At 41.4% G+C, this 25305-nt stretch overlaps 1 protein-coding gene across 1 annotated transcript in view; it reads right to left on the bottom strand.

Annotated features, from left to right (window-relative positions):
• Prkar2b (protein kinase cAMP-dependent type II regulatory subunit beta) overlaps positions 1-25305 on the bottom strand; it is a 99460-nt gene that overhangs the window by 56313 nt on the left and 17842 nt on the right. Inside the window, exon 2 of the mRNA XM_052185981.1 lies at positions 16796-16831. Within this exon, the coding sequence (XP_052041941.1) occupies positions 16796-16831 (36 nt within the window). The remainder of the gene's footprint in view (positions 1-16795; positions 16832-25305) is intronic.

Here is a 25305-nt window from a genome sequence, read left to right as displayed (position 1 = left end):
CAAATCCCAGCAAGAGACCTTACCTCAAAGAAAAACAAATGTATCTAAAGTAGATCAATGGTCTCCACACATAACCCACGAACTCTCTCAAAAGCCACACAAGAAAACCTTTTTAAATGAAAAGCTTGAATGTTTTTAAATGACAAATATTTAAATAAACATAAGACTCCATAAATCTATTTCCTCATCTCTTAATTCCTTTAAAAGACTTCAAAGACAATAACTAGAATGCCGAAGCCGCAGGTTTTTAACGTAAGTAACACGGGGTCAGTAAACACTGAAGCTGTGGGTTTCCAACATAAGTAACACGGGGTCAGTAAACACTGAGTATACTCAGGATGTCTGTCCTTTGGTGCTTCCGGGTCCACGCGCACTTTTGTAAGGCAGCTGTTCCTACACACAGCTGCACCTGTAAGAGACAGGCTCCTTGGAGCTGCCTCCTGCACAGGTCCGGAGGAGTGGCAGGCACTACAGGACCTGTTTTGAAACTTTAGCATTCTAACCCTGTCGTCCTGGGGTTGAATCATTTGCTAAATTCATTATCTGACACAAACAAACAAACAAAAACAAAACCCCAAACAAACTACAAGTTTCAAATGGTTCCTCACATTCAGAATAAAGCCCCAGTCCCAGCAGCTCTGGTGACAAACACGTATAGTTGCAGGTCTCAGGTGGTTGAGGCAAGAAGGCTGAATTAGAGGCTAGCCTGGGCTGCATGGTGAGTTCAAGCCCAGTGTGGATGACAGATCAAAACTCTGCCTTAAGAAGAAATTATTCAGTAAATAGACTGGTGAATTAATTACAAAATTAAAAACACAACAAAGAAAACACCCACACCCTTGCCTTGCTGTGGCTCTCACAGGCTCCTCCCTGCTGGCTTGGGTCCAGTCTCATTTGGGACACTGCTCTCAGCAGTCCACACGAGAGTCTACATACTTGACATTTAGTTAGATCCCTGCTTCCTAACCACAAAGTTGTCTTCCATGGTTCACATACCGGGAAAGTTACTCCTCTGCTATGCACTCTCACCAACTGAAACCCTGCTTTCCTATCAAAGCTATAACCAAATGCCACATAAGCCCTGACACCCACTTTCCACTAAATAAACAATCAGTTCGAATTACATCCGCCTTGTGTGTAGAAACAGAATTGCACTGTATGCATTTCTCATTTTACACAGGACATAAATCCTGCAAAGGAAAGTGTTACTAGTCAGCGTTGTCCTCGTTAATTCCACAAGGAGCCATGGATGGAGTCAGATACACAGGTTCACAATGTCCAAAACACTTCCTTCCCATCCAACGCAACCCTGACTGCTATTCCCCCGAGGAGCAGTCACTACTGCCACCACCTAAAAGCCTGCAGAGGAGGAGGTACAGCCCCTCCTGGCAGCTGCTACTGCTGTGACACATGGACCTGTGGCAGGTTGCATCCCATACCATATGGAAAGTAACCTCAAGCAAGAAACAGGGAGATCCCCTAGCATTCAAGGCAGAACCTTGAAAGCCTCGAACTGTAGCACTCAAGACTGTGCCAGGAAGCCGACCGGGATGGCAGATTCCTGGCTCCCTAGCCCATGGAAGAACACAGACATGCTGAGTGTGCATCTGGTTCCTGTTCACACTATGTAGGTGAACCCCTGGGGGTTATGCCTAAGGGTCACCTTCCTCAACATTGACAGTTTAAAAGCCATGCAGCTAACAGCACCTTGTAAACAATAAATAACAAATGACTGCCAATTTAACTAGAATGACAGCAGAACAATCAATAAGATTACAGAGCATCATTTCTGTAATTATGAAAATATAATCATTCCACACAATTACCTTTCTTTGCAGAAAGCAACAGTCCTCTTACAAAGTGGGAGATGCTTTCAACTAAAAGAAACCACCCCCATCTGATTTTAAAGTATGATTATTTCATTTTCTATAGCGTGATGGAACCAAGTGGTTGTTTGCTTAAGAAAATAACAGTACAAATATAGTCTAAGGGGGCTGAAGAGATGGCTCAGTAGTTAGGAGTGTGTGCTGCTTTTCCAAAGGAACTGTTTGGTCTCAGCACGCACAAGAGGCAGCTTGTACCTGCCTATAACCTCAACTCTAAGAGAGCTAGCTGATGGCCTGTTCTGACCTCTGGGTGTACTTACACACACACACACACACACACACACACACACACACAGGGGCATGAAAGTCTTTTTTCTAAAGCTAATAAATGAAAAAAATGGCTTCTAAGTGAGAGGCTGACCTTGAACCCTCACTGTATCTCTTTAAAGCCACTGACATAAAGTATTATTTCTTCTTTGGAAACTCTTCCTTCAGCAGCTGGGTGAACTGATAGGCAAGATAATGGTCCTATTCTTTTAAAGAACAGTGACATCTGTCTCATACTGTTATTTCCTGTCATTCTACATGAAGCAATATTCTACTATAAATATCAGTGTTTCTCAACAGAAAAGGACACACACCCAAATGTGTCACCTGCAGCCCACATCGGCAAGTGGTAAGACAGGTGGAGAGAGTGTCTAGATACCAGGAGTCCTGCATTTGCAGTGTCTTTTGTTTTAAGTGTTCGAACAAAGGCAGTGGCAAAGACCGGCAGACAGAGGGCTTCCACTTCAACCTAAGAAGCAGCTAGCAGACATGAGTCTAATAATCCTAGCTGGATCAACCAAAGTTAGCTACAGGCACAGTCAAGACTTTCTAGACCCACCCAGGCCATAACCAACCCTAGACAAATGAGGCAACTCTAACCCCTGATGACTGAGCCGATCTGAATCTTTTTCTGGGGCTTATTACGGTTTGCAGGTAGTCAGGCTCTATGTTCTGGAGGGATTGAAGCTTGCCTTGTGTGCAGAATGTAAGACAGACTATGTGAGAGACATGCACTTGTGTGAGAACATGCACACACACACACATACACACACATACACACACACACACACACACACACAGAGAGAGAGAGAGAGAGAGAGAGAGAGAGAGAGAGAGAGAGAGAGAGAGAGAGACTAAACAATACCACTTGCTATAGAGTTAATCAAGCTGACAGGCATTCATCCTAGCCTCTTCCTTGGCCCTCATTCTAAATCGTAACAGGATCTATCTACCTTGTCTTTCCAGCTGGCTGGGTAAAGAAACTTCAATACAACTGATAAAATCTAAATTGCCCATAAAATTGGTGCTTGTTTTCCCAAAGACAGCTCAAATAAGGATGTTAAAAACAGGGGACCCACCGGGTGCTCCTTTCATCCCTAAGTCTAAACAAGACACCTCATAAAACCAGTTTATACTTCCATGTTTATCTTTCGGATAAGAGAAATAAGGAAAATAGCCATTTATTTTTACATACTATTTAAACTTTACTTTGTCATAAACGGTATTCTTTGAGTTAAGTCAGAGAGACACAGAATTATGTGCACAGCTACTGCCAAGACATCTAGTCAGGACTCTCTCAAAGAGCACTGACATCAAGTGTCCGGTGTGAACTGTCCTTTTCCACAGTTGACGAGGCCACCCATCAATCCTGTCCCTCCCCACAGGAGCCTGAGTATGAATAACTTTGCCAACTTCTGATTTGCTCTGACTCATTCCTAAAGTTCCTCTCTGTAACAACAGTCAGGGATCCTGCTAGGAGGAAGGGAGCTCTTCAGGCTACTGGGGGAAGTGTGTCTCTCCACCCACTACTGACAGACTGTCAACTGCCACTTTTCACAACATCCTGTGCTCCAGACCATAGAGCAGTGCCTTCAAGTCACTGTCCTAAGCCTGGCGGCCTCACTGATTCTATCTTGCCTTCCGGGTGCATATTTCTCTCCAAAGCATGTCTTCCTACAGTCACCCTGGACTCACCCGATTTGCAAATGTCCTGTGCAAGAACCAAAATTACTCCACACATCAGCATGTTTCTATTTCTTTTTCTCTCACCCTCCAAGACAAGGTCTTACTGAATAGGCCAATAGATCACATTGGCTTCAAACTTAGGATTCTCCTTCCAGAGTGCTACCAGTGCTGGCGCCCCACCAGATCCAGTGACATGAATGTTCTAATTGCTGATAATGATCACTCAGGCCAGAATGTGACCAAGACTGCTCAGCTATGTTTCCTTCCCTGTATTTTCTCCCTTCCTCTTGAGGACTGAGCTTTTCCCACCACCCATGAAGACAACTCTTAGATTTACCTTCCCAGTGGCCGCCACACGGAAGAGAAATCCCTTTGTTTTACCAAGATTTTCCGTGTTCTTGTTTGTTTTGAAGGAGATAAGCAGCCAGACCTCAGAACTGAGACTGAGCTCTGTATCCTCCTCTATCTTGGGATCTCAGTAATATTTGCACACTACTAACCAATATGAATTAGAGTCTCATCTATAAAGTAAGGAGCCGCCCTTGGGAATATCCAGTGTTGACAGAACTTTGGTATACAGTGAGAAACTGTGTCAACAGTAAGTCTGACTCTCAGTCTTGTCCCTGCCACTGGTTGCTAGGTAACCAAGGCAAACAACTGGCCAGTGACTCTGTTTATCTTTAATACTAGAAAAGTACCTGGTATATAAAGTTGCTTTAAAGAATAATCAATAACACAACAACACAAATCCACTTAAATCAATAACACAAAGCCACTTAAAATAGTTCATGTCTCAAGTAAAGCACCCAATAAGTGATTAACTGTTACATACTTGAAGTATTTCCCTGTGGAATGCTGGGCTATATTTGTTTGTTTTCTTTTCTTTTTTAGCTTTCCAGACAGGGTTTCTCTGTGTAGCCCTGGCTGTCCTGGAGCTCGCTTTGTAGACCAGCCTGACTTTGAACTCAGACATCAGCCTGCCTGTTTCAGGAGTGCTAGGACTATAAGCATGCACCACCATGCCCAGCTGGAATGCCAGGCTTTAATTATATTACACGTTTGTACACAACGCGGGCTCAAAGCATGAAACCCGCATGGAACTGTGTACTTACTTTTACATTATAAGCTATCTTTACCTCATTCCACACCATATTACTAATGTCCATAGTACTTTCAAGATTAAAACAAAAAATGTAGAAATAAGAGGGTAGAAGTCATCTGAGCATGCTGTTATGAAGGAAAATCCTTAAGACATTGTCAGATCCAAAAGGGACAGATGGCTACCCCTGGTGCCTATTAGCATACCAAAGCTTCATAAATATATTCACGTTAGAGAGTTCATGTTGCTATGCCTGCTCTCCTAACTCTGCCCCCTTCCCTAAACCTTTCCAGCTCATGGGTTTCCCTTCTCCCAGCTTCTCATTCCCACAACTCCCCCATTTCAGACTTCGCACTCTCCCTAACCCCTCTCTTTTTATGGCCTGGTCCAATCTTCTGGCCACATTTAGCCTACTAATTTCTCCCCCTGCTCTGGACTCTCCCAGATGTCTCTGGCTGTTCTCTGCCTTGCATCTACAGCAAAACCCTCCCCTCTACCATACCTTGGAATGGTCATGTCCTCATTCCATACAAACATGATTTGTGGAAATGAAGGGGTGGGTATTTATTCCACTTTTCTGTTAAATTTACAGTTGAAAATTAAATCAAACACAATAGAATTTGTGCTATCAAATCAATGTACTTTTTCAGAGATGCATTATGTCCCTAAAAGATGCACATTAGAATACATAACACTTTCCTACCTTTGTGTAAAGTTCTTTTGCAGTTTTAAAAAATGACACTGTGACTATTAAGTGCCATATGATATAAGTAATCTTAATATGCATAAAACTGAAACAGACACATAATGCCACTCTGCACATAGTGTATTGCAGGACATGATGTTAGCTATATGCTAACTAGCATATCTTATAGATGATCAATACTTCTTACTGTGATCCCCAGGTTCTTCAAGAACAGTTCCAGCTACATAATTGCTAGCTCCAACTCCCAGTTATTCACCTAAGGCAGAAAGAAGTGCTCATCCAATGAGGCCTTCTAAAATGTGCCTAAGACTCGAGAGCTTGATTTTGGTGTGTGCTAAAACAACAATTATGCATCACTTCCACTTTAAGCGCATAACTAACCATATTTGAAGAATCAGAGCTCATTCCATGAATATGGGGTTAGTCTAATACTAGAAAATACATTAATATAATTTATCTGGTTACTATATTGTAAAGAAGGAAAGTCTACCAATTATATAGATATAATGACGACATTCGACATTCTATTCATTTTTTAAAAACCTTTAGAGTAGTAATAACACTTAGCAAGTATATACCATCTTCCCACTACACTTCACAAAATGTGCTATGTACTTTACAGTAGTTATCTCATTATTCAACAGCACCCCATGTGCTTGGTACTTCCACTATTATGCTCGACTGATGTTAGACTGATGTCTGGAGAGCAAGCAATCGTCTCAGGGTCAAGCACTCAATGAGCAGGCGTGCCCTGGTCTGCATTTGCAGTGTAGGAACCTCAGGACTGAGCAGGCCACTCACAGATAGATACAAGCGTCAAACAATATGCACAGAGGCTAAGTTATACTGAAGAGTAAAACACTGAATAACTGACCTGTAAAATTAGAAAAATTTAAATGTTCTGTTTTACACTCTACTAAACCCAAGAAAGGAAGATGAAATCATATTTGATTTAAGAGGGCATCTGGCAATGGATGGACAAATTTCACATTCTTACAGCCTCAACAAAGCAATTCCACTTCTAAAATACATAATGTATGAATGTATTTTTATGGTACAATTATACAACACCGTACTGTGTCTATACTCTAAACTTCATCATTGAACAAGTTTCAGAACACTAATCCCGGGGAGTACTGTTTATTTGTGTACATACTGCAACTACGGAAACATCAATATTGATTCAAGGGATTCCTATTGGGGGAAACATGAATACTTCAGCTCTATAGTAGGAAATATGACCTCATAGTATACAAACAGAAATAAGTAGGTCTACGTTTACAGGATTAACCATTACAAACGATTTAATAATCACAATGCTGAAAACCAATCAAGCAGAAACATTGCTTTAATGTCATCCTTGGGTGTCACCTATACATTAATTTACTGTTTGGTTTGCAGATTTTGAAGAGTATAAAACCCAAGCAAGGCAGCACATGCCTCCAATCCCAGTACTCAGGAGAGAGCCAAGTGAGTCTCTGTGAGTTCAAGGTTAGCCTGGTCTACATAGCTAGTTCTAGGCCAGACAGACTACTGTGAGATCTTGTCATTAAACAAGCAAAAAGAGTATGTAAATAAATTAAATTGAATTTTCCAGACATTAAAGTTTTATTCCCCTTCTTCAAGGAAAAATAGCAATAATAAATCTGAATAAAATGAAAACAAATCATTTGTAGAAGTGTTGGTAGGTCTATGTATTATAATTTTAACATCTTAATACTTCTTCAATCATTTGAATGGTAATGTTGTGTTTTCAAGTTTCTAACTGTAAAGAAAAATTGGTAAGAGTTAAATTTAGATCAAAATTAATCTGAATCACTTATTAAAAGCTGAAAACATAAATATATAAACTAATTCAGAGCACAGAAAATTTAGTGATGAATAGGATAAAAATCAAAGAGCATTTTTATAGCAGAAACAGCCATAACCTGGTTAATAATAACACTAATTTAGCTATCTCACCTACAAGAGCCTGTGTAGAAAAACAGTGCACTTGAAATTATTCAATAATTGCTTTTAATTTGTTGGAATTCAGCATAAAAATATTTAACATAATTGTAAAGTTCAGAACGGAAACATCACAACAGAAAAATAGCTACAGGTTGGAAAAGGCAGAGTGCTCAACAAGCGCGCGCGCGCGCGCGCACACACACACACACACACACACACACACACACATACCATACAGGATGCCAGCACTCACACACAGGAGGCAAGTGCAGGAGGATCTGAAGGTCAAGGGCTTCCCTGTGGCAATCTACTGATGCTCAGACCTGGGCTACAAGAGACTCTATCTTAAAAAAAAAGAAAAACTAAAAGTGGTTTGACTTTGTTTCCAGCAGAATATTCACAAGTATCTGCATGATTTGACAATGAAGCATACAATGTGTTTATGAATCTACTATGCTTACTCCTGTTTTAATAAAAGATTTAAAACTATTTTGACTCAATATCTAGATAACATTGGAAATAAAAAGAATATGACCATGGGCATAACCGACCTTGGGTATAACCGACCTTGGGCATAACCGACCTTGGGCATAACCGACCTTGGGCATAACCTCACAGACTGAGAAGCACTTTGTGCTTCGATCTCTTCACCTATCAAATGAAGATGGCCTAAGATCCCCTGCAAGAGCTGCCACCGGGGAGGCGGAGCTGAGGTCTGCTGGACACACATTGGCGCCTGAAGCACTGCACCAGCAGCCAGCAGCACCGGCATCCTCACGTGGTCCACTGAGGTTCAAACCAGCCCAACTGACCCTCTTTCAAACACTCCTTAGCTTCACTTTATTCTTTGACAGGATGACAGGTGATAAAAGACGGAGAACTGAAAACTGATGGAAAAACATCTATGATTAATGAGCCATCTCAGAGTCATCTCTGCCTACAATCCCACATGAACTTTGACCTCTTCAGTTACAACCAAACATCATGAAGCCCCTCTGAAGCAGCCACTTAACTGAAGGAAACATTTTTAATTGTATGTAACTCCTAATGGCAAAATATAATTATCAAAGTTTTAGTCAATAATGTATCATTCTGGATTTTAAGTTCTTTGGAGCGGGAATTAAAATATGCTCAATAGATCCCTTGGTATAAATGTGCTTTTTAAAAAACAAAAATGATGTAGTTAATGAATTCACAAATTTTAAAATAAAATACAAATACCAACTAGAAACACAATTGAAAGCAATGATGAATTATAGAGGGCTGTAGAACAGACAGGGAGGACAAAAGCTTCCTCCTTTGCTGTAACTACCATTCACAACCTGCTTAGACCTCCACAGCATCTGGGTAGAGGCTGTCAGAAAATATCCTCCTGCCTCAAAAGTTCACTTGGGGTCATGCAAGGAATATGCTAAACTCCCTAGGTCTACTTTAAAAGGGAAGACATGACTTAGGGTTCTAATTTTAAATCCCTAAGAAGGTCTCTGCCACCTTTTTTGGTGATGGTGTCTGGAGACAACTTTCACAATGCCTTGAAATGAGCCTCCTCAGGAGACAATGACTAGAGATGGCTGGTCTGTAAGGTGAAATACCCACATTTCCATTATTATGAAAACAACAACCACTCATTTCTGTCTTCAATTTTTAGAAATTAAATTTTTGTAATGAAATCTGTAAAACAACAAAATTGACATTCTCCATTTTGAATAGTTCCTAACTGAAGAAAGGAAGCACACAAAGAGAGGGAAAATGGGAAGAGGGATTTGGTGAGGGGGTGGGGTTGTGCTGTGTTTTCCACTCTGAGGCAGAGTGTGGGTCTGCATCTGCCCCGCCACACCCCTGGGAACCTGGGGCTATGACTGTGCTTATCAATTGCTGCTGGGGCTGGGCTGTAAGGAAGCGCTGCCCTGGGGTGGGAAAGTGAAGTCTGAGATGTGAAAAGAAGCTGGAGCCGGTTCAGGGGTCCCCAGGGGTCATATCATATCATAGCATATAATCAATATTATATTAATAATATATTATATAATATTATATATATTATCATTATATATTATATATTTAACCCTTGGTACATAGCAGGGGTCATGCTGACAGCTCTCTAAGCATTCCTCCATGAATCATCACAGTAAGTAATTTTTACAGGAGACAGCTTAGGTGATTTGTCCAAATCACATAGCTAATAACCTGTGGATCTAAGACCCTCATCACTGCCTTCCTTGGGCTTAGCCTGGGGCTAAACACACTGTAAGCTCTTACTGAATATTTAATCAGTAAGTGGAGCAATCATCTCACTGTGACCTCTTCTCTTTGTTATACTGTCTTCTGCAGTATGAAGTATTGGGAGGTTAAAATGAGCCTTGAGTTTAAACAAGCATTCACAGAGAATAAATTCTACCTCCAACCCCAGCAGGACCTCCACTTTGTTACCCTTGGTCATCCATGATGAGGACCCCTTGGACAAATTTCATGTCACCAGCTCATCTCCCTCTCCCTGGGCCTCCCTTGCGCCTTCAGCTTCCTCAAGGATTCCTCAGAGTACTTACTGCTTGGTTGCCAATGGTGCTGGGTGCTTAGTAGAAATGCTGACCTGTGGGTTCTTCCTATCCACTCCTATCCCTTCTAACACTTTCCCCACAGACAGCCAGAGTCTATCTTTTTTTTATTTAAAATATTTCTGACCAAGAATATTACTTTCGGATTGCAGCACAGAAGGGCCACTCCTTGCATGCTGCGATAGGAAAGATTGAGAGGGCCTCTCAGAGTTCCTCACACTGCCATCCAGCATCCTGCCTGGGACTCACATGCAAAAGCCTGTACTTCTCCAAGATCTACATCATTCAGGTACGCCCTCCTGAGTCACTCTGACTCTACCACCATCACTAAAGACTCCAGTGATGGACTGAGTTGATGACCTGTTTGAGTGGCAATTGTCAATTCGGCTTCCGTAATTCTAGTAAAACCTCACGTACCCTCTGCTGCTCACCCCGTGAGTATAACAAGCTCTTCCTTCCCCAGCACATCTACCTCAGAAATCCCAAGCCTCGCTCTGACTCACACATTTTTGACACTCTCATTCCCAAAGTTCACGCTGTGGAGAGTTGGGGGAACCCAGAGCTTCACACAAGCGAGCCATGCATGAAACCTCAGAGACACATCCCAGTAGTTTCTTTATTTTGGCCTAATCCAGACATACAGGTTTTCTATGTTCACTAACGATGGACCTTGCATATTAACAATAATAAATTCCAGTATCAGTGTCACGTGACAGCAACAGCCACAGGAGCGGACATGTCGCACACCGACAACAGCCAATGCGAGGGCTAGAAATGTGGGTAGGGTACACTGCATAAGGCTAGTCAAGAGAAGTCTGTGACACACTGCCAACAAGTACAGGCATGCATGTCGCACAGAGGTGACAGGATGTGTGGCACAACCCGGACCACGGCTACTATGTGCCACCTATCACAAAGGGCTCCATTCATCCTGCAGCAACGCATGCTTGCAAAATGCCATTCTGGTAAAATAAAATGTCTGGTCTCTGAATAATGACCTTTTTAAAGTTAAATCTGCAATTTTCCTATATAAAACCTTTTTATGGGATCTTGCACATGTCCTGTAGGTCACACAAAGGTCGTGTCACCTGAGATATGACAGTCTACAGTACGATAAAAACAGAAAATAAGAGTATATAAAAGCTACTACAGCTTTCTGGTATTTCTATAGAAGTTTCTTATTTTACAAAAGTACTGGTCTGTAATGCATTTTAAAAGCAAAACAAAGAAACAAACAAAAATTGTTTCTTTACAGAGAGTGAGTGCAGCGGAGACCTAACCTTATTTTCAAAGGAAAATTGATCAAACACCAAGTTGCATGTGGCTTACACTGCGTAGATCTAACTCCTTCCAAATATCTCAGCTTAGATGGAGTTGGTCAAATGAGGGACTATACCTTCTCTAAGGCAGCTTTTAGGAACCGCAGCATGTTGTTGAGGTGTGAAATTATAATTGCGTGGGCTGTGGCCAGTCAACAGTGTGGATGTAAAGGCTGCACTATTTCAGAGCAAGTATTTTGTCCAAACACTTGGACACTATTTTTTGAACTGCTGCTATTATACCAGAAGCATTTTCTTTTATTGCTACTTGCTTTTTAAACTTTGTTTAGCTGCTTAAAGAAAATCTGCTTATGGCACAATTTGCCTCAAATCCATTCCAAGTTGCATATTTGCTTTCCAATAAAAAAATTCCAATTTGCCCCCCAAAAACCCCAACTTTAATTTCAGCTCTAAATTTTTCTTAATGCTAATTTTAGGAAAAAAATGAAATCTTTGTTAAAATTGTGCTATACAATTCAATACTTGTGGTAAAGCATTAAAGACAGAATTACAACAAAAGAAAGTTTGTAAGTTCGCTACCTGGATGTGTGTGTGCATTTCTGTTACATGAAACCAGTGCTTCTTAGAACAAGCCTGCTCTGCTGCCGACCTTGAAAGCAATGCCAAGCATGAACGTCGAGACTCCCGGGGCATCAAAGGGAGACCAACTCTGTCAATCAGCTGCAGTGCATGCGAACCTATGACCGCACAGCAGCTAATAACATGCAAATGTCAGGATCAACCTCCAAAACTCAGCAAATTTCAAAAATCCTAGGAAGTCAATTTATGAAAAAGAAGAAAACCCAAAATACAATAACTGAATATAATGCTAAACCACAAAGTCTTTAACGGAGGAGCCCTGAGTGAGACAACAGAAAGTGGGGGTGTAGCATCAATAGAATAAAGTATATCTAGTTTCTATTCCATTAATTATAGGAATAATGCACTACATACAAGAATGCCTTTGATCTGAGGAGATATGCACTCAAGTATTTATGAAAGGGTCAATAAAAAATAAAAAGGGCGTGTATGGAAGCACTAAGGAGCCTGAGGGAAGATGGGGGAAAGGTCATGAACTAAAAGCTGGCCTGGGCTCCTTCATTTCAGAAGCCAAAAATATATGTGTGCATATGTGTGGGGGTGTAGAAAGAAAGAAGAGTGTGTAAATGTGTCAAAACAATGAATTAACAAGGAATCTGGATAAATGTGCTCATTCAGTTATTCTTTGAAATTTACTATAAATATAAATATAATATTTTTCTAAAAAAAAAAAAACAGAAACAAAAACAAAAAAGAAGCCTGCCCTCACAATGCAAGGCCAGTATATCTCAGCACAGAGCACACAAAACCGCACACAAAACCTCAGTATCGTTTAAAAACCTGTAATCTACAAACAGTAAGAAAGAGATCCTCTGATTACACTGGATTCAGTGTCAGGGTCCGAGGGTAACACTGTTTTCCTGATGGGTTAAGGCACAACGCTGGGAGGGGCTTGTTGATTGATTTAAATTACTCTGCAGAACAGGGCTCACACTAATATTCTGGAGAAGGTAGACAGCCTGTTGATGGTTTTATTGAAACCACTTAACCCTTAGGACAAACTTGAATATTACTGTTAGCCTCCTAATGAGAGGGCTGGGGGAGAAGGAAGAGGAAGGGGAAGAGAGAAGAAGAGAGGAGAAGAAAAGGAAGAAAAACATTTCATTGTATTCTTAAAGAGGTGTTTACTAGGTGATTAGAGATGGCTCAGCAGCACTTTGGAGCACTGAATGCTCCTCCAGGGGACCCAGGATCAAATCCCAGTACCCACATGGCAGCTCACAACTGTCTGTAACTCCAAGATCTGACATCCTCACACAGATATACGGGCAGATAAAACAGCAGTACACACAAAATAAGAATAAATTACAAAAAAAAAAAAAAATAGAAGTACTTACCAAGACCAAAAAATCAAAATGAAACAAACAAAACAAACAAAAAGATCTTTTCTTTTTTTGGTTTTTTGGAGTTGGTTTTTTCGAGACAGGGTTTCTCTGCATATCCCTGGCTGTCTTGGAGCTCACTCTGTAGACCAGGCTGGCCTCGAACTCAGAAATCCGCCTGCTTCTGCCTCCCAGAGTGCTGGGATTACAGGCGTGCGCCACCACTGCCCAGCTTAAGATCTTTTCTTTTAATAACAAGATTATAATAACTGTTTCTAAAATAGGTTCAATGAGGCACTGTCAGGAAGATACAAAGGTGTGTGTGCTGTATCGCAGAAGACATCTGGCCATCACCTTCACGTTTGTAGAACTTACTCAAGCAATCCTGTGTGGCCGGGCACTGCGCTAACAAAATCCTCACCCATTCTCATTAGTCAGACTGCCACAGCCCTGAATTAAGGGGTAAAATGGATTCTGAAAACTAAGGTCTTAAAGCCACAGGAATTCTGTCTAGCAATATTGACTACTACAACTGGCCCTATTACTTACTGAACCAGTAATTGACAGGTCCCTAGACAAATGCTGAAAATACACGATACTGTCACAAGAAGTCATCAAAAATGGGAGTGGGGGGAGGGGAGCAGGAAAGATCACTGCCTCTTCTAGAGGATCAGAGTTCCATTTCCAGCCCCACCTGGGGGCTCACAACCTTCTTGGCAGTTCCAGGGCTCTGAAGTCCTCTGAGGGCCCCTCACACACAGCATAGATTCCCCTAGACACACACACATATGCATCAATATAAATAAAAGTGAATATAAGAAAAGGAGCATGAACCTAAATAACACGCCTGCTAAGTGCCTTAGTAAACATACTTCTCGCCCTCATGAGTCTGAGCAACAAAACAATAAAAGGAGGAATGTTCTGTTTAAATTACCCAGATCTGAAAATTATTTTTAATAGATGCAATATAAATACTAGAGGCTACAAGCTCCAAGCTTTAAAAAACCTGGAACTGAGAAAAATTACATCTCACTACATTTTCATCTAGCCAGCAGAGACCAAGAACCCACTGGTCAAACAAGTCACACACGTTTGTTGTAGCAACATTTCTACCCTATTCTACAATTAATACATTGTTTCTTCTTTGAATTATTATTTTCAAATAACGAAGTCAAAGACTTCTGGATGATATTTTCTAATTGATTTTCTTCCCTGTAGATTCTAGTTCTTAAAGTTTTACAGTTCAGTTCTAAAAGGAAAATATTACTGAAATTAAACTCCACCAAAAAAAGTAATCTCAATAATTACACACAATTTTCTATATTTTTAACAAGACTTTTTTTTTTTTTTTTGGTTTTTTGGATTTGGTCTTTTCAAGACAGGGTTTCTCTGTATAGCCCTGGCTGGCCTGGAACTCACTCTGTAGACCAGGCTGGCCTCAAACTCATAAATCCGCCTGCCTCTGCCTCCCAAGTGCTGGGATGACAGGCATGCACCACCATCACCCAGCTAAGAAATCTATTTTTTATTTTCAAGAAATGCTATTTTATGGGGAGCTGAAGGTTGGCTCCTCCATTGAACCGCCTTTAGACTGACAGAGCTGCAGAATTGCCCTCCCAGAGTCTCTCAGACAGGCCCCATGGTTTTTGGCTAGGAACTATGTAGACAAGCTTTCATAAAAATTGTAAGGAAGCTAATAACGTTAGACATGTAGATGACTGAATATATCTTTATTCCCTCACATATAACATTTTTCCTAAGACATATAATTTCTCTTCTCTTAGTCAAAAGATTCAAAGATGCACAGGGGAAGACTGGCCAGGGTACTTTGTAAAGTGCCTCTTGTACTTGAAATCAACATCAAGAATCATTCTCATAATGGTGTTCAGCATACAACAGGACAGTTTTAGATAGTTTAAACGTATTGTTATTTTATAATGACTTTTTTTTATTGCTTTCTCTGGCATTTCCAATTGTCTGTCATACTGGAAAGGAATACATTTTAATTGTATTTCTTTGCTAGCATTCTATCAGCCCTATATACAATGGATACATATTTAGGGGAGGAGAGGCAAAATAATGGTGTTTGAAAACTAATCTATATACTAACTAAGCCATCAATTATTGATGAATACATCTGATAACAAATACTAATGGAACTAACTCATAAACAAACATCTTACTTCATACAGCACAGGGCAGAAGGGGAGCCGGCCCCAAGACCCATAGCTGTTTCTACTGGACAAACAAACTTCACATCATAGAGAAATGGCACTTGTATCTATCATGTCTGAAAGTCATGCTTCATGTAAGGCTCTGCTCTGGATAAAATTCTTCACCGTGCAGACGTTAACACAACCCCATCCCACAGAAGGCACGAAAACCAGCATTTTGCTTTCATTGTTTAAAATAAATATGCAGAGATTGCAGACAGCTGAGAATGGTAGCCACTGGCCCAATGCAGCACACTTCCCTGGTTACTGTCATTACAGGCCTGGTCATTATGAACAAGAATAAATTCTTCTACTAACTGCAGGCAAATTAAAAATAAAAATCAGGCTTAAAGAGTTTTGAGTATTATAATACAGTTGAGATTAGGCAATTTTATGAAATAAAGAACTAAGTTCTAATATCTGACTCCAAAAATGAAGTGTCTGAAATACCTTCTATTTTTGAGTAAAATAATTCTACCTCTACATAAGAGGAAGAATAACTCTCTTAAAGCAAAAGGAGTACACTTCATTTCTCTTCTCCTCAGAGACGATATTCCATGGAGTGACTTTTCTAGAAAATTCACTGATCCATTTCCCCACCCCAACTCCCTTTACTGAAATTAGTGTGGATAGAAACACCTTTAGCCATATCTCCTCCTTCCCCACGGGTCATGGGGGACACACGGAACCTCACTTAGGCCCTTGGGAGAGGGGTCTCCCCGCCATGCAGCATGGTGCCAGGGAAGATAAAACGGTAACTAAAATGTCAAGTGTGGCTTGCTCCCATCCTAAAGGGTTTCCTAGGATAGTTACAAACACCCCCCCCCCCCCCTCACGGTCTCTGGGTCTCTTCGGCCCATCTGTTAAATCACTGCTTCTAAACTGTCACCAGCAAACGAGAAAGTCATCTGAGTAGCCATTTTGTCAAAAGTAAGAAGAAATGTACAGAGGAAGATGAAATCTGTATCAGTCTGGGTCACAGTGGGACGTGAACATAGCCACTCCATGGCTTAATTAATTTTCAAATAATTCCTAATATATGTTTATATCACATTGGGGTTCTTCTTAGGGAAAAAAAGAGGAACAAAAGTTATTACTCCTCACTAATTATTCCTTGTAAATTTTCATCCAATAAAACTATCATCTTTGAAATGCCAGCACTAGTGAGAGAAATCCACAAGACAGTCAGACTTACCGGAGGCACGCCTTGTGAACCGGTTTATAACGGGAGCTAAAAGAAAAGAACCAAAAAATATGATTAGATTTTTAAATCTCATTGTCCTAAAACCCAAAAAGATCTAATCAGTTAAGTAATCCCATAATGTCAATATAAATTGAAATATATAAATAATATAAGAAATATAAACTGTATGAAATTAAATACTCAGGAATAAAACAGCCAATATCCATAAAGGAAATAAAAGTCCCCAAAGAAACATAACATAAAATCAAGGTTTCACCCATCAAATTAATTTTTTTTAATTCGATATAATTTATCTACATTTCAAATGATTTCCCCTTTTCTAGCCCCCCCCTCACTCCCCGAGAAAGTCCCGTAAGCCCCCTTCTCTTCCCCTGTCCTCCCACCCACCCCTTCCCACTTCCCCATTCTGGTTTTGCCGAATACTGCTTCACTGAGTCTGGTTCTGGAAAGACTCAAATTAATTTTTTAAAGACTTCAAATAAAAACTCTCTATTAAAGCATGTTGATTCCATGTAACTGGAACAGAACAAATCTATAAATGCCACTAGAAAACAAAACAGCAGTGACATCAAATGCCAGCTAAGCTATATGTCCTTCCACAATCTACTTTTGGAGGTGAGCCTTGAAGAAGTACTACCAGAGAGGGGAAAAGCAACATATAAATAAAAGGCCATGTCTAAAGGAAACAAACTGGATACAGACATGGAAAATAAACTCAGCTTAGGTGAAGGACAGTCTGTCCTTGCCTGTCTTAGACTGAGGTCCTGGGCGAGATGGCCACGGCACACTACTGTGCACCGAGAGCTACGGTACAGGACGGTGCGGACCGCGCTCCTCCATCTGCCCACTGATTCTACTCACTTCTGGGTTTCTTTTTGGATCTGCAGACATCGTTATCTCAAGCAATGGAAAGGGGTTGGTGATCTTTCTGAATTCTCTTTTCTTAGGAGAGGTGAGTAAGTGAATGGCTGACTTTATGAAAGAGGCCAGCGTGCACATTCAAAGAGTTGTGGATTCACAATAGTGTGTGTTAACACGCTAACACATTTACGGTAGCAGTGAGGAGTGCTATCTATGCGGTGGTGACCGAGGAGATACGGTGTTCCCAGCACTGTGGTTTCATGAAGAATATGTTAGCGCAGGAACAAGCTTCAGGAGAAAGGCTCTGTGAGGCAGAAACTTCAAGCTTGAAGCATCACTCACTACCTTTGTGGCTTTGATAAATAAAAATAATAAAGTTTTTTTTTTTAAGTGGTGAACTTGTGGTACATCGTACACACACACCCTGCAGTAAAACTGGAAAGCACAAACCTAAAAAACACTGTCCTAGGAAATGGAAGGCAAGGGGAGGGGAGGGGGAGTGACATGGGGCGGGAGTGACAGGAGGGGAGGGGAGGACCTACTAAGTTCTGAAATTGCACAGTGGGAAGTCAATGCTTTTACTCCATACCAATCTTCCCTATCATAAAGTGTTAACTATGAAATAACTCAAAAATCCACCTACTAAAATTATGCATAAGCTGGGAATGATGGTGAATGTCATTAATCTCAGCACCAAGGAGGCAGATCTCTGAGTACAAAGCCAATCTTGTCTACATCTAGAGTTTCAGGTTAGCCATGGCTACATACTGAGACCGTATCTCAATCAATCAATCATCAGTCAGTATATTGTAGCAAATTATATTTTCTAAATTGTCTAAGATACAAAACGTATTTATATTTTATACATCACAGTAATCCAGCAGATACAAATAACTTACACAAAGAACTTTACCTAGGTAAACTGTACACACACACACACACACACACACACACACACACACACATCCATGGTTTTCATGAACACCTTAAATCCCTTTTTTGCATCCTTAAGAAAGAAGTCTTAATGGAGCCGCCCTCCAAGGCTTACAAGGACAATGCCTTGAGACAGCACTGAGGGATCCAACCACAAGAATACAGATCGGGAGCATGGGCAGGTGAAGAAGGTAAAAGGCCTGTCTGTCACAGCCTTGGAACAGAATACAGACTCCTTGCTTGATGCCTCTCCCTGCCAGCCTCTTCAGAAGATAAGGGCACTGTGCTCTCTGGTATAGTGTGTTCTCCAGAGACCTTATGTTTCTGCATTTTTCTTTAAAGATTTCCCACAATGATCCTGTCATCTATGACATCTTTTCCTTTGGGGGAGGGATCAAAGCCAAGGGTCTTGAACATGTATCCATGTGCCCTATCACCCTCCTTTACCCCAGAATCTGTTTCTGAATTTGTGGGAACTCCTTCAGTTTGTCACACAGATTCAGAGCCCAACCCTGACAGTCAACCTCCAAGGACACTCCTGCAAAGGAAGGAAATCATCACAGAGCTTCTGTATGACTCCTGTGTGTGTGTGTGTGTGTGTGTGTGTGCATGTCACACTGTACATCAATCAAAGAACCTTCATTGTTCATACTCACTTTCCGCCTTGTTTGAGACAGTCTTTTGGAATTATGGGATTTTGTTATTCCCCTCTACCTGTGCCAAGCTAGATGGCCCACAGGCTTCTGGGAATGGTTCTCTGATACTCATTTCCACACAGGATCACTGAGATTCTAGCCCCACTCTCGTTTATGTGGCCCTATGTGGCTTTCAGGGATTCAAACGCAGGTCCTCATACTTGCATGTTAAGCTCTTTTACACTGCTAGCCCCTGGTGGACATTCAATTCTGCAAGAGACTATCTGTAACTATATGAGTCTACATCCTAAGAGTGTTGTAGATACACACATGATTAATTCATGTAATTTTAATATGAATCAACATTTCCCTGTTAGTGTGTTATCAATATTGCTCTCTGGGTGAAGGAACTTGTCACACATGACTGAAGATCTGAGTTCTATCTCCAGAACCATGTAAAGGTAGACAGAGTCAACATCATAGAGCTATTCCCTGACTTCTACATGTATACCATAACATATACACATTCCTTAAACACACAAACACACACACACACACACATACACACACACCATTTTTTTAATTCCCCAACAGAACAACAATATGAATCAAATAATTAAATTTCCTTTTCTCTTGTATTTTGTTTCATCTAGAATTTTACTCTTACATGCACAGATGGGAATCTCTTATAAACATCACCTGTCAATGAAAAAGCTGATGGACAATGAGCTGAGGCAGGAAATAGGAGATGGGACACTGGCAGGAAGAGGGAGGATTCTGGGAAATAGGAAGAGATAAAAGAGAGACACAGGGAGAGCCACAAGAGACCAGACAAAAGATGAGGTTGGAGGTAGAATGGAGAGACTGAGGTGAACCAGCATGGGGATGCTGAGGAGATGCAAAGGAAAAAGAGGGCCAGGACTGAAGGAGAGGAAACTTACTACATGGTAGACACGGAATAGTTTAAATGGTTAAATAAGTTCTGAGCCAGGCAGGGAATGAGCCAAAGCTTAGGCAGACAATTATTAATAAATATTTAGTCTCAGAATCATCTTTCTGGGACCCAAGACTGAGGAAGAAAAAACGGATTAATATAAATTTTTTTGCAGAAAAAAATTATTTCCAGAATATTCTCACATAACAGAACCAACAATGGCATGTAGGTGCACATCCCCAGGGGTGGGCAGGGGAGAGCTTCAGGTGGCTCTAGGATGTCACCTGTGTTAGGCACTTGACTCCACCTACATCCTATGCCACTCTGAGATGGGTTAGAAGCCAGGTGCCCAGACAGTTTGGCATGATGCTGGCACTTGAGGGGCATGGTCCTGTGAGGAGGCCTATAGTTTTTAACATACATGTCTTTAGAAAACAACCCATCCCATTATTTGCCATGCCATTTATGATACGTGGATAACCAGAACAATCCATTTGGCCAAACTCCACACACACAGCATTCACGTTCCTAAGAGTTTCACACAGATGGGAGAATCTATAACCATGTCATGTCTTTTTCCTCACATGCTAAAGGACATAGCTACTAAAGCACCACAAATTACATTCTTTGTTTGTCTTTGACAGTATTTCCAGAGACTGTATCTACTTCTAAACTGTGAGCATGTAAGCCACATGATAATTCTCACCACTTGACAATAAGTGGGACCTAGGAATGGTCAGCTAACAAGATGAGTGACGTAACAGGGCAGTGGTTTTCAGTAGGCAAGAGGACACACACCATCAGCAAAAGTCCACTCAACATGTCCATAACCCCCCCTGCACTCTCTAAGAGACAAAAGAAACACAAGCATTTCCTACATATACTTGTAGTGAGTTAAGACCTCACACTTGCTCTAGAGTTTCAATCTAACTAGCAACATAATAAGGAAGAAGACCTGAAGTCAGTGTGCATCTAGCAGAGCAATGACCCACGTGTGCTCAATCTAACTAGCAACATAATAAGGAAGAAGACCTGAAGTCAGTGTGCATCTAGCAGAGCAATGACCCACATGTGCTCTCTCAGGTGCTGTGCTAGGAAGGGGAGCAGGAGGAGGCAGGAGTGCAAATGCTCACAGAAGTCATGTGCAGCTAGCAAGGGGTGGGAAAGCACACAGAAAAGGGGGGTCCTTGACCTCATGGCTGGCCCCCTGAGCCACTTCCGTGAAGCCTGATGAACCGTTTAGTTTTTACCTACAAAATATGAACAATAAGTACTGCTCTTCTTTCGGGGGATTTTATGAAGTCATATCTTTGGAAAGTGCTTGTCAACTATAAACTCTGACCTACTACAAGGAACTAATACTTGTTGTAACTAATACTACCACTTCTAAAGTATGCAAAGGGAACAGCAATGCAGATTCTCAAAAGAAAATAAACACGGGAGTAAGGAGATTGGCAGATGACAGCGTAAGGACACCTACTGCAGCTCAAGCCTGAGGACTCTGGTTCAAATCTCCAACACCTTGCACTTTGGGAGCAGAAGTTTCCTAGTGCTTGCCAGCCACAAGCCTAGCTTTGGGCTCAGTGAAAGAGCCTGCCTCCAAAGACTGTGGCAGAGAGACCTGGAGGACGCCTGTCTGCTGGGACAGTCTTCTTGTGCATTGCTCAAAGGCTGATCTCTGTACCAGCAGAGAGCTGAATACTGTCCAGACTTTGGCATCGTGAGATTTTATGAACCATCGCCTGTCTCCGTGTTCTGTAAACTCTTCTCTGTCACTTTCTGATTGGTTTCATAAAGAGCTGACAACCTATAACACGGCAGGAGAGGACAGGCGAGACATCCAGGCAGAGACAGAAACTGCAAGACATGGGATTCGCCAGCCAGACACAGAGAAAGCCATATGTACAGGGACTTAATGAGAAGTAACGGGTCACGTGGCCAAAGAGGATCAATATAAACGGGTTATTAAATTATAGGAGCTAGTTGGAAACAAGCCTAAGCTACAATGACTAAGTTTTCATAAATAATAAAAAGTCGTCATGTCATTCACTATCGGGAGCTGGTACATCAGAAACACTCCAACAATATCCATCCTCTGGCCTCGATACACACACACACACACACACACACACACAACATATACACCACATATACAAAATGAAGATGTCTAATGTGTGAACAAATTGAGTTTTCTCAGTCTTGGTTTCCATTTTTAGATGTTCTTATTCAATGAATATTCTGTGGATGCACATACAAATGTGTGTGTGCCCCCCCCTCTCTCTCTCTCTCTCACACACACACACACACACACACACACACATTCATAGAATGCAGACAAGAAGGGAGGAGAGGACAGAAGAGGGTGGAGAGAAAGGAGACAAATTACTCAGATACCATAGAATACAGAAAGAAAAACAGGGGAAGCACACTGTCTACCTGTGAAACAGGTATGATTTAAGAATATAAATCCTTACATTTACTTCCTGCTTACATTTTGTAAACTCCTTACATTTTGTAAAACATATGTTCTCAGAGAGTTCCCAGAGAAAACAGCAGACTATCTGTGCATGGGCTTTCTCCCAAATGCCAATCCAGAGAAGCACTGTGAGCCTTGTGCCACACTACGGGCATCGCTATGCTTGTGTAGCAGATCCTATCACTGACACACTATGATACACTAAACTCTCTTTAGCTCTTGGGTTCCCAGGAGACCAGAACTATAACTGACTCCGGCTCTCCTCCATCCTGGAGTATCCTTAGGAGAAAAAGTCCTCACACCTGAGGTAAATTGAAGCGGTACCTCCATTCCCAGGAGGGCGAGAACAGCCTCCTACAGCTGCCCAAGTCACTCTGTCTACAGAAACTGCTACACTTTACTCTCTGTACCCAAGGTTACCCTGGCTGAGTTAACATACACTGGACGGACCGATAAGCTGAAAAGTACACAGAGCAGGCCTGTTTGCTTCTGCCTGATTCCCGGCCACATGGGCGGACACAGGCACTGGAAGTCTAGCAGTCTCTGCCCAGAAGGCTTAAGCTAGGTTTACTCACGTTTCCACACAATTGCTTCCAGAGCTTACCAAACTTAGAAGAAAAACAGGTGAAAGAGGAATTCAGAGAAGGCTGAAAAGCAAGACAGGTCACAAAATAGAAGCCATCAGTTAAAAGCAGGAACCAATGAAATGTGCGGCTTTCAAAATGCATGGCCGCTGTCTCACATCTTCATTTCTGAGCATGCTGCTCTAAGAGACATTCCAAGCTAAACAAATATGATCTGGGTTCTGATCTGTGCTCATATGCATACATGTACATACACACGCTTATACACGTGCACATGCCACAGACAAACAAAAAAAGCCACTTCATGTGCACTAGAGGCACATTAGATAAATGTGCCTTTTGCAGAAAAGTGCCCATATGCCCTGGAGTAAAATACCTCCAACCCTATTAGAATCCATAAAACAATTAGCATCTCTGTCTTCATATTAGTTGCTTTTATGTTGTTGTTGCTTTAGAAATAGAAACTGTTTTTTAATCTGTTGGCTGCCTAAATAAAAGATTGAGGAAAACTGTAAATTAAAATGCATAAGCTAATTATTTTTGACAGAATACTCATTTCAGAATAAACTAATTTAACTTATGCCTGTTTCAAAAATTATATAAAGTAAGGAAAGTCTACCCTTGAACCAAGAAAGAATTAAAATTTTAAAAGTTCAACAGCAAAGTAAACAACCCCAAAACAGAAATATTTTACCAGTTAGCACAGAATACATATACTTTGTATGTGTTTAATTCTTGGTCCTGAAAATACCATGTATTTTCTATAATTCTATGCAAAGCTGGTAGTGGGTCTCTATCACTCCAACAAATACTGGAAGATACTCATTACAGTTCCATCAGCCCTTGCTCTGTGTTTCAGAAACTCCATGCCCTGGCCTCTCGAGGGGAGCACAAGAGCAGAATCCGGTTGTGACCGAAAGGTCTTCAAACCCTAACTGCTTGGTCCTAGGTCATGAATTATACACCACATGCCTCAAATTACATCTTGGCCTTAGGTGGGCTGTGTGAGAGGTGGGCACTTGAGGGCCATGGCGTTCTTTTTGCTGACCCAGCAAGGGTGTGCCTCCAACCTACTCACATGGATTGCTGCTGGAGGTAGGACAGGGTGAAATATGGGTGCTTAGCTTCTAGAATGTTCCAATTCGAATGACCACTAAAAACACATACAATTTTGTTCTACCTATTAAGCCAAATACCTCCAAATATAAATGACATTTAAAATTTCACTAAAGAAAGCAACAAACTAACTAGAAATCACATTTTTGCTTCGGAGTGAACATGATTCTTCTCTTTGAATTTATGAGGACACTGCCAACCAACCATGCTCTCTTACACAAAGAAGGAAAACAGTTTTAGCTACATGACCAACCTTATCAAACCACACAGAAGCAAGGCAGGGACAAAGGACAAGGAAAAAATGTTTCCAAACTTTCTCCAGATTTTAAATACCCTCTGCTTGGGAAAGGGACACTGTCCAAACTACAGAAATTCAACCTCTGTGGTTCTAAGCACTGAGCCCTTTTCCAAAGCTTGGACGGAGCAGGCACAACAAGGTGAGGTCACCAGGGAAGGACAGAGGTAGAGACCCATTCCGTCTGGGAGGGTGAAGAACCCAGACCAACTCCAGAAGTTCAGAGTTCCAATGGCCACACACATAAGGTTCCCACAAAGGCCATTTTGAAAAATATGACAGCTTTGAAATGAATTCAGTGCACAAACCAGGAGGGCTGTGACAATGGCCTCCTCCTAAAAGTAGTCACAGAATGTACTCAAAGAATGAAGGTGTCGCTGCCACTCCAGCCTTAACCCAAGGAAGCCTTTCAACTGCTCCATCATAGCACACCATTCCACCTCCTCCAGAGCAAACAGCTAAGATCTCTGGCATTCCGCACTGTCCACTTCTTCACAGTAGCGCCACAGCTCTTCCCCAGTGGGTGTGGTTACCAATCCCTAGCAGTTACACGTACACATTAGAAACAGTAATCTAAATGAACTGTGCTGATGAAAAAGTATGGACAGGGTACTCCCTGAGAGGTGCTCCCTGACTTCTATTGATTTTTCAGGCAAATGAAGGCGAT

This window comes from Apodemus sylvaticus, chromosome 6 (genome assembly GCF_947179515.1).
Source record: "Apodemus sylvaticus chromosome 6, mApoSyl1.1, whole genome shotgun sequence".
Classification (NCBI taxonomy): domain Eukaryota; kingdom Metazoa; phylum Chordata; class Mammalia; order Rodentia; family Muridae; genus Apodemus; species Apodemus sylvaticus.
This window is presented reverse-complemented; position numbering and strand designations above follow the sequence as displayed.